The sequence below is a fragment of the Citrus clementina genome, unplaced genomic scaffold (assembly GCF_000493195.1).
Source record: "Citrus clementina cultivar Clemenules unplaced genomic scaffold, Citrus_clementina_v1.0 scaffold_3, whole genome shotgun sequence".
Lineage (NCBI taxonomy): Eukaryota > Viridiplantae > Streptophyta > Magnoliopsida > Sapindales > Rutaceae > Citrus > Citrus x clementina.
Genome location: NW_006262339.1, coordinates 144,545 through 154,591, shown reverse-complemented (window position 1 = coordinate 154,591; position 10,047 = coordinate 144,545). Strand labels below are relative to the sequence as shown.

The following is a 10,047-nucleotide window of genomic DNA, read 5'->3' as shown; positions in this document are numbered from 1 at the left end:
AAAATAGTTTATTTTTCTCTCTATATATTGTAAAATTATTTACCAAACCTAAATCATTATATATTTTAATATAATTAAACTTTTATATGGCTGGAAATAAATTAATAGTGTAGGAGTATTTTTTTAGAGATATAAAATTAAATAAACATATTTAAATTAAAGAAATAACGACCATATACCATGCGCATATCATTGACGTGACTAACCTCCTCTCAAATTTGTTCAACATTCATCATTAAGGTAGCATATGCCTGAATGATATGTCGTCTAACAGTAAGTGAAAAATTGTGTAGAGTGAAAATTAAAATTTTAAAATTATTTTTCCATAATATAATTTAAAGGGTAAATATTACCATCCTAAGTCATAATAATAATAATAAAGCGGACTTAAAAACATCGCTATGCTTAGCCTACGCTGTCTATTTTGTTACGGACTTAAAAACAACGCTACGCTGCTGATCGAGTGCCCAATCCCTCAAATATAAAAAGACCTTTCACGTTAATGAAAGGCCTTTGGTTAACTGTTTTTGTGTGTAAAGCGTAAACCTTCTTTCTCTGTGCCTAGAGCGTGGGCGTCCGTTCAGATCGACGGTGAGTATTCGCTCAGTCCTAATTCATTTACGTAATGGCTTGGTTGGTGCTAGGGTTTTATTTTAATTCCTTTTTTACGATTAACGATTCGTTCTTGTCAATGAAACTATGCTGATTTTATTCGCATTCCATTTTTAACCTGATTATCTTCAATTTTGTTACGAAGGTTCGTTATTCTGATTTTATTTGTTACAATGCAAAGTAATAGTGAGTGAAGTCGATTGGCAACGGACTATGTCGTTTAATTTGATCTAATTAAACATTTTCTTTTTATCTTTCTTTTTCTATTTCTTCTTTTTTTAAAAAATAAATAAATAAATAAAAATAAAAATAATAATAACCGATTCTCTTGTTTCTTGATTTGCATTTGATATTTGTTTCAGGTTGGAATCAAATCAAGACTCTGTGTAAGTGTTTTGAAGTGAGGAAAAGAAGAGTAATAAGCGACAATGTTCGGTTCAACTAATCGTAAGTATTTTCTTTTACCTTTGTCTGTCGTAGTAAATTATTCTTTTTGCAGTAGCTCAATCTTAATTGCTCTTTTAATTTTTGAAAGCTTTGTACATTAGTCTTTCTGTATTGATGTTTTTACCATTTTTTTTATTGTTTGCGAGTTATGTTATTTGCCCTTAGCTTATAGGTTATAGCTGAGTTAAATTGAAGTTTTGCCTTAGGCTATCTTTTCGTCTTAGACATTTGTTGCATTTTCTGCTGATTGTAACTATTCTAGAAGTTCGAATATGAACTTCTTTTCATCTCAGAATTCTTGTAATGGTCAAGCATGCTGTTTGACTTGCACTTGCTAATACTTTTTTGTTGGACAGCATTTGGCCAGTCTTCTAGTAGCCCATTTGGATCTCAATCAATCTTTGGGCAGAACAATAATGCAAGTAACAATCCATTTGCTCCCAAACCATTTGGTACAACAACACCTTTTGGTTCAACAGGGAGTTCCATATTTGGAGGCACTTCAACTGGGGTGTTTGGTGCACCCCAATCATCTTCACCATTTTCGTCAGCCACAACTTTTGGTGCTTCGTCATCTCCCGCGTTTGGAAGTTCAATGCCTGCCTTTGGAGCATCTTCTACTCCATCTTTTGGTAGTTCATCATCTTCATTCGGTGGTGAGTATGCCTATGAAGTAGCATTATATATATGTATATAAGTTTTCTTTCTCCTCCACTCTTTACCTGACTTGTTGTTACTTTTGATTTTAACTTCTGAGATAGATGGTTATGGTTCTAGGTCAATATGTGCTTTGGGGCATTAAATGTGGTTAGTGTCCTAATGTTATTCTGGCAATAATACATGGCTTATGAATATAATTTACTGCCTGGTATCCATATGTGAGAAATTTAGCTTAGGTGGATGCTGGCTTAATGGCTTTTGAGTTTTTGCTTATGATGACCGAGGTTCTTCTTGTATGTCTGGCTCACATAGTTTCTCTTTGGTTTTTGATGCTTTCACGTGTCTTTTATTTTGTTTCTATCAACCAGACAAATTTTTTTCGATGATGGTAATTGGAACGAGTAATGTTGTTCTTGGGTTTTTTTTTTTTTTCTCATCCTACTATATAATGTAGCTTCATTTTATTGGAATGAGTAATGTTGTTCTTTCTTTTTTTTCTCCCTTTTCTCTTCCTACTAGATATAACTTCATTTAGATGATAGAGAAACACAATATGTTAACCAGAGTTAACCTGTTTGATAGATGTTATTGTATTTGCTTTATCATCCTTCCATAGTATTTTATTTAGTTTATCTTTTTTCCTTTTTATTTTTTATTTTCTCTTGCACTGGTGTGCCGTGATCCTATTTCACTTAAGGGTCAGAATGTGTTGATAAGCCCCTTAAATTTAAGGGGAATTTTTTTCCTAAAGAAAATAAACTAAATTTGAGGAGTAATTTTCATCTTTAACTGTATGTGTGCATTATATCCTAAAATTATTTAACATATTTTATTATTCTTTTTTCCAGTTCCCTTTTCATGAGAACTTACATTAAATCTTGCTCTCTAACCATATGCATATATCTCTAGGGTCTTCTATCTTTGGCCAGAAGCCTGCTTTTGGATTTGGGTCCACTTCTACTCAAACAAGCCCTTTTGGAAGCACAACTCAGCAATCTCAGCCTGCATTTGGAAGCAGTTTATTTGGTTCCTCAACACCTTTTGGAGCATCAAGTCAGCCTGCATTTGGTGCAACAAGCACCCCAGCTTTTGGGACCAGCAACCCTGCCTTTGGAGCTACCAGCACCCCTGCCTTTGGAGCTACCAGCGCACCAGCCTTTGGTGCTACCAGCACCCCAGCCTTTGGTAGCACAGGAACTGCATTTGGTGCATCCAGTGCTCCAGCTTTTGGATCTGGTGGAGCATTTGGGGCTTCTAGCACTCCTCTTTTTGGATCATCAAGCACTTCGGCCTTCGGGGCTTCGAGTACTCCCGCTTTCGGGGCTTCGAGTGCTCCCGCTTTCGGGGCTTCGAGTGCTCCTGCATTCGGGGCTTCGAGTACTCCTGCATTCGGGGCATCCAGTGCTGGATCGTTCAGTTTTGGATCCTCTCCAGCTTTTGGCCAGTCAACTTCGGCATTTAGTAGCAGCCCATTTGGAACCAGTACATCTCCCTTTGGAGCTCAGAGTTCTCCTTTTGGTAAGCTTCTTGAATGGATATGTTTGTTTATGTGCTGTTACAGAACATTGCTTTAGATAAGCATTCTGTGTCTTGAATAAAAGGAACCTCGTTAGCTTTATAATCTTTAGTAAATTCCAATGCAGTCGTTAATTTCCAAAATTTTAAGAAAAAGAAATAAAAATTGCTGTGCTGTTTTGTGTTATCACGCAGGAGGCCAGAGTACAACACCGACATTTGGAAGCACTGGCTTTGGCCAATCAACTTTTGGGGGTCAACGTGGTGGAAGTCGAATAGCTGCTTATGCTCCTACGACTGAGGCAGAGACTGGCAGTGCTTCACAGCCTGCTGGAAAGTTGGAGTCAATATCTTCCATGCCTGTCTACAAGGATAAAAGCCATGAGGAGCTAAGATGGGAGGATTATCAGTTGGGAGATAAAGGTAATTTGCTAAAATCTGGAAATGTAGGTGGTGCTTGTTTCTTAAAACAACCAAATTGACCGATTCAATTGTTCTCTTCTTATTGATGTCAAATTTCAGGAGGTCCGCTTCCTGCTGGTCAGTCTGCTGGTGGCATTGGATTCGGTGCGTCAGCTGCTCCATCAAGCCCTTTTGCTCCTTCACCAGCATTTGGGCAATCATCTGCCAGTCCATTTTCCTCCTCAACAATGTCTAATTTGTTTGCTCCCAAAACTTCAACCTTCACTAGTTCAAGTTTTGGAACTTCCACTTCAACTTCTGCTTTTGGTTCTTCTCCTTTTGGTGTGTCATCATCAGCTAACCCTTTTGGATCAACTTCATCTGCAACACCTTCAATATTTGGGTCGACATCAACTCCCACATTTGGCACCAGCTCATCTCCAGCTTTTGGGTCATCACCATCCCTCTTCAGCAGTACAGCACCTCAGGGAACGGTTTCATCATTTGGTTCTGGCATGAACTTCGGTAGTCAGTCTTCACCTTTGTTCAGTTCTGCTGCCACTGGACAGACAGGTTCTGCTTTTGGACAGGCAACCTCTTCATTCGGACAGAGTACCATGCCTTCTTTTGGCCAGTCAAACTTATTTAGTACGCCTTCCCCTGGCTTTTCTGGTGGCATTTTCTCAAGCACTCCTTCATTAGTCCCTTCTAGCACACCATCGGGCTTTGGTCAAACAACTGTAAGTGGCCTTGTGTTTTCACGTTACATATTTTAGTAAAGCACAAAGTGGCCTTTATTTGATTTGGCTTGAGAGTTTTCTAAATGTGATTTCTGGTGTAAATAATGCTCCTTCATGGTTTATGAGGGTCTGTTTCATTTCTTTTAATCGTCCATTCGATTACCATTAACAATCATACGCCATCTATCTGAAGTGGACACTGGAAGGGTAATGGATGATGGAAATGAATAGCTTCCATATTTAAAAATATGTCTTATATGTCACATTGGCTTATGGTCATTCATCTTAATTGGAGAGGAGTTTTAGGGATTTAGCGCGTATCGGTCTCTTATTTGTATTGGGTTGGGCAGTCTCTTCGGGTTTAAATCAGACTTTTGGGTATTAATACTGTTTCCTATAGCTTTGATTGACTTTGGGTGGATACCTGGTCTACTAATCATGTGCAATATGTCCGTTATTTATTAATATAAATACTCATAGTTTTCTTATTAGAAAAACAGATAGGTCACGTTGGCTTATCCAAAACATTATGGTTTATGCAGGATCATTGGCAGTACTACAGTACTACTTATAGTGTCATTTAATATTTTTCAAATAAAATTTCTCTTGGGACATAATTTTGCTATTGAAATAATGCAATTTTTAGTTCCAATGATAATCTGGATTTCATTTTTTGCAATGTTCTTCTTGCGTTACATCTGCATTGCAGTTTACATGGACTTGGGACATACATTGATTGTTAGGGATATGATTTGCTTGATTTTCTTCTTTGTTTGTGTGCTCCTCTAGACTGGTGTTGAGAGCTTTATGTAAATTTGGTTTCTCTTTTGTCTGCTTATGTAGCCTTCTGTTTCTATGCCATTTCAACTGGCTCAGCCTGCTCAGACTGCTGGTGCTTTTGGCTTTAGCAACTTCGGGCAGACACAAGCAGGTAGGCTCCTTTTCTCATATTTGTTGATGTACTACGTATATGCAAAATAATTCTCTAGCTTTTTTATTAGATTGTACTGTCTTTATTAACTTTTCTGTCCATGTATTAGGTAATACAAGTAACTTTGGTGGCACTTTGGGCACTTTTGGTCAGAGCAACTTTGGACAATTGTAAGTCTCATCCTTAAGCTCTTGCTCATTTGTACTTTATGCATGCTAGTTCAAACAATATATTGGTTCCCATCTATATGCCACTTATGTTACAATATATTGTTTTTCATCTTTCAGGCACTCATTTGAATCATTTTCTTATGCACTCCCTCTAGTAAATTTTCTGTTTTTGTTTGCCTTTATAATCTTGTTTGATTGGTGTCTTCATTTCGTTTTAGTCTGATAGGGTAGAAGAATTATTTGTTGGTTTTAAACTGCTCTTGTAATTTATTTATTCTTATGCTGGCACGCCTACATTTACCAGGTCTGCCACTCCAAGTTCTGTTACTGTTCCTGTTCCAGTTACAAATCCGTTTGGAACACTACCTGCGATGCCTCAGATGTCAATTGCCCGAGCGGGAACTGCACCTTCAATCCAATATGGGATTTCTAGTATGCCTGTAAGCTTGATCCTGAATTTGCCTTAGTTTCAGTGGGATTTCTTGCATGCATGTCACTTACTGGTGATTTCTATTAGGTGGTCGAAAAATCAGCTCCTGTCAGGATATCTTCCTTATTGACTTCTCGACATTTGTCGCAAAGGCGGATTAGATTGCCTGCAAGGAAATATAATCCCAAGAATGATAATATGAGGGTAAAGTTGCTCTTCTAGTGATATCTAATTGAGAATGATTATTATTTTGGTACATGTAACAATATCTTGATGGATGAATGCAGGTTCCATTTTTCAGTGATGATGAAGAGACACCCAGCACACCTAAGGCAGATGCTCTTTTCATTCCTAGAGAAAACCCAAGAGCTCTTATTATTCGTCCCACAGAGCAGTGGCCTTTAGGTGCCAGTGCAATGAAGACATCATCAATTAAAGATACATCTACCCGCGTACGTGAGAATGGTATGGTTATAGCATAGTGTCATTACTCCTTGCTCCACTCTCTTTCTCTTCCAATCCTTATATTTCTTGGATTATGGTTCTTTTATTGAGATAAATACATGACTGGGTCTATAGATGAATTAAGTATATGAATATCATGCTCACTCTATTTTAACAAATCATACTTCCTTGTGGTCATTTACATTAAATGATTTAACGGACTGAGATGGCTATCAATTCAACGGAAGGACCTTTTTTTGACTGAATCTTGGATTATTGTGTTATAATTTTAATGAACTTTTTTTCTTTTCCTGCTGGTTGAGTTTTGTATTCCTCTAATGCTTATGAACCAGCGTGATTTGGTTGACTAGCTGATGTACTTATGATTCAACTGTTTAATAACCGTATGAATTGCAGAAAGTCCAGTGGAGAATGGTACTGTCAAGGAGAAAGTTCAACCTGTCAAAGTCAATCATAAACCTAATGGAGTCCATGATGATCATTCTAATCAAAAGGACGAATCTTACGTGACGCTTAATGGCCATAGAGCTGGTGAGGCTGCGATCGTCTACGAACATGGGGCCAACATTGAGGCACTGATGCCAAAGCTCCGACGCTCTGACTATTATACAGAACCTCGAATCCAAGAGCTAGCGGCTAAGGAAAGGGCCGAACCGGGATTCTGCCGTCGTGTTAAGGACTTTGTGGTTGGACGCCATGGTTATGGCAGCATCAAGTTCCTGGGTGAAACAGATGTGCGGCGGCTTGATCTAGAGTCCCTTGTTCAGTTTAACAACCGTGAGGTGATCGTTTACATGGATGACAGCAAGAAACCACCTGTTGGACAAGGTCTTAATAAGCCTGCTGAAGTAACTCTCCTCAATATAAAATGCTTTGACAAAAAGACTGGAGTTCAATATAAGGAAGGACCAAAAATTGAGAAATACAAGGAGATGCTTAAGAGGAAGGCTGAGGACCAAGGTGCTGAGTTCATATCTTATGATCCCATCAAGGGTGAGTGGAAGTTCAGTGTTAATCACTTCAGTGAGTATAAACTAGGGGATGAAGATAAGCAAGACGACCAGGATGATTGTGCTGCTGCCCTAGGTTGCTGACAGGACAGAACCAATAGTGGGTTTAATGGTCGGATGTGACACAAGTGTTCACTGAGGCTTTTTTTTTTTTTTTCCTTTCTCCTCGTTTGGGTGTTTCGCTGAGGTTTCTTTTGTTTATCACTTGTATAGAATTTGTGAAGGTTTTGTCAGAAAAATTCAAATCACGGCTATATTTGTTTTATATGCATTCTTCTTTGTTTCAGTGGTTTCCATAGTTGGGGTTCTTGGGTTCTTCTTGCTCGGTGGATTTGTATGGTATTTTTGCTTTTTGTTTCATATATTTATTTGTTCATCGTTTCGGATCAGTCGGCTATTCTAGTTTGACTACTTGTATGGTTAATTAGCGGATACATCAGAATAGATTTGACATTTTGTTGCGTTTTCACGCCGGTTCTACAGTGAAATTGCAACAGTCACTCGTGTCTCGGGTACTTGTTTTTTTGTTGGTTCATAATTAAAAGAAAATGAAGGTATTTGTTTATTTGTTCAGCAATGGATCTTGCCTAGAGTTGCGTGGTCGTTTCTTCGATTGAATTGGCATAATTACTAGTAATGCAACAGATAAATGGGTACTGGGTGGAACATTGGGCAATTTTTTTTTAAAAAAAAACTGGGAAATAAACATTCTGATGTGGATCCAGTAGCAGTTTCCAAAGTATGCAAACAGGATTTTAAATGAACAAAAGTTAAAAGGGGCATAATAATAACAACCAAAGATAAATTGGAAGATGATTAAGCATCAAGCCTTTTTCACCAGCTCTCGATTGCCAATCTCGATCTCTGAGTATTGTTGAATCATGTTTACAAGCAATTGGTTGCTAGTTATAGCATTCGATCAAGCTATTAAAAGATGGATGAAACACACAAGCTTACAATACCTTTTGTAATTCACCTCTTAAAGTCGGTAGTATGAAACACGTACTTTTATTAAAAGATGGATGGACATATATCATAACACATAACATTTTAGAGATTGTTGTGGTTCTTATATTACTGGCTTCGGTCAGTTTGTGGGCATATTTTACGAAAATTATTGCTGCCATCTCTACTACTGAGTTGGCTGACAAATTTGGTTGGCGGTGCTCGTTGGTAAAAAGTGATTCAGTGCTTGTTTTACACCTTTTTACCAAACCCTCTTGGCGTCATCCATGGAGAATTTGCAATCGTTGGCTTAATTATCAAGATGTTTGCGAGTGTCAACGCTGTTGCTGATCATCTTGCTAATTTGGGTTTAAGCTCTTCCTCTCTGAAAGTATCATTATGAAACGGCGAGTTTGAGGTTTGGGCCTGACGGGATTTGGGCCCAAGAAAATGTATTGCTCTTGAGAAATTGATGTGTCGACGTGTGTCTCAACATTAATAAATATAGTAATATTTAAAAATTGGAATTAGGGTTTAGGGAAGGAGCTGAGACGCAGCAGAGGCAGAGCAGCTTTCATCATGAAGACAATACTTTCTTCAGAGACGATGGAGATCCCAGAGGGGGTGAAAGTAAAGATAAATGCGAAGATAATAGAAGTAGAAGGACCTAGAGGTAAGCTTAGCCGCAATTTCAAGCATTTGAACCTAGACTTCCATCTCATGACTGATGGGGAAACTGGGAAGCGGAGGCTGAAGATCGACGCATGGTTTGGGTCTCGCAAGACCAGTGCCGCCATCAGAACTGCCCTCAGCCATGTACAGAACCTCATCACTGGGGTTACCAAGGGCTACCGTTACAAGATGAGATTCGTCTACGCTCACTTTCCCATCAACGCCTCCATCGCCAACGCTGACAAGTCCATTGAGATCCGTAACTTTCTTGGAGAAAAGAAGGTTACATTCCATTCCCCACCCTCCCCCCCCCCCCCCCAACAACACACACACAACCCTTTTCTTTTCATTCCTTTAATATATACACTCATTACTTTTGTATTGGTCTATCTACATTTACAAGTCTCCAAATGGGTCATCATTGTGCAACAAAGTGATATTCATATACCTAATTAATACATGTTTAGTTATTGATGTTGAGCGTGTAATAGCTTTTTGGTTAAAACAGGTTCGAAGAGTGGAAATGCTTGACGGTGTTACCGTTCTTCGGTCTGACAAGGTTAAGGATGAACTCATTCTTGATGGGAATGACATTGAACTTGTGTCGCGGTCCGCTGCTTTGATCAATCAGGTATACCCAACTCTCTCTGCTTGTGTAGCATTGATACTTTTTAGTGCTACATGTATGTATTTATGTTTGTTTTTATATATACATACTCGGTATATTGTATTTAATGTCTGGCGGCTTGATCTTTGTTTTGGACAGAAATGCCATGTGAAGAATAAAGATATCAGGAAATTCTTAGACGGGATCTATGTCAGTGAGAAGGGCACAATTGTTGGAGAGGATTAGTTAGCTTTCAAATTTTATGTCACATTATTATCATGAAATTGGTATCAATCTTGCTCTTTTTGCCCTGTGTTGGGGAAGTCCTTTTATTTTTTTCGTTTGGAATTTTGGTATTAGAGAGTTTTAGATTTCTGCTTCACTCCATGTACTTTTGTTCCAATATGTATCAAATGGATTTTATACCTATTTGCCTGCCAA

General features: G+C 38.3%; 2 protein-coding genes across 3 annotated transcripts; both read left to right on the top strand.

Moving 5' to 3' along the window:
• The first annotated feature begins 440 nt into the window (after window positions 1-440).
• On the top strand, window positions 441-7,647 carry LOC18047801 (nuclear pore complex protein NUP98A). Of its 2 annotated transcripts, none has more exons than XM_006439108.2 (12): window positions 441-591; window positions 975-1,059; window positions 1,416-1,715; window positions 2,629-3,237; window positions 3,430-3,657; window positions 3,757-4,376; window positions 5,253-5,307; window positions 5,417-5,477; window positions 5,782-5,917; window positions 5,995-6,111; window positions 6,195-6,372; window positions 6,769-7,647. In XM_006439108.2, the coding sequence occupies exons 2-12, from the start codon at window positions 1,041-1,043 to the stop codon at window positions 7,464-7,466; spliced, it is 3,021 nt and encodes a 1,006-aa protein (XP_006439171.1). In that variant the 5' UTR covers window positions 441-591; window positions 975-1,040; the 3' UTR covers window positions 7,467-7,647. The 2 variants fall into 2 exon arrangements, with proteins under 2 accessions (XP_006439171.1, XP_006439170.1); XM_006439107.2 differs by having other exon boundaries at window positions 5,220-5,307.
• Window positions 7,648-8,833: 1,186 nt separating this feature from the next.
• LOC18047800 (60S ribosomal protein L9) lies at window positions 8,834-10,047 on the top strand. Its single transcript, XM_006439106.2, has 3 exons — window positions 8,834-9,281; window positions 9,508-9,630; window positions 9,766-10,047. Exons 1-3 carry the CDS (start codon window positions 8,907-8,909, stop codon window positions 9,850-9,852), a joined length of 585 nt encoding a protein of 194 aa, XP_006439169.1. The 5' UTR covers window positions 8,834-8,906; the 3' UTR covers window positions 9,853-10,047.

Coding starts and splice junctions, on each gene's coding strand:
- LOC18047800 (XM_006439106.2), top strand. CDS start 8,907: ATGAAGACAATACTTTCTTCAGAGACGATGGAGATCCCAGAGGGGGTG. Junction 9,282..9,507: donor ACTTTCTTGGAGAAAAGAAG/GTTACATTCCAT, acceptor TGGTTAAAACAG/GTTCGAAGAGTGGAAATGCT. Junction 9,631..9,765: donor CCGCTGCTTTGATCAATCAG/GTATACCCAACT, acceptor TGTTTTGGACAG/AAATGCCATGTGAAGAATAA.
- LOC18047801 (XM_006439107.2), top strand. Junction 1,716..2,628: donor TTCATCATCTTCATTCGGTG/GTGAGTATGCCT, acceptor ATATATCTCTAG/GGTCTTCTATCTTTGGCCAG. Junction 4,377..5,219: donor CGGGCTTTGGTCAAACAACT/GTAAGTGGCCTT, acceptor CTGCTTATGTAG/CCTTCTGTTTCTATGCCATT.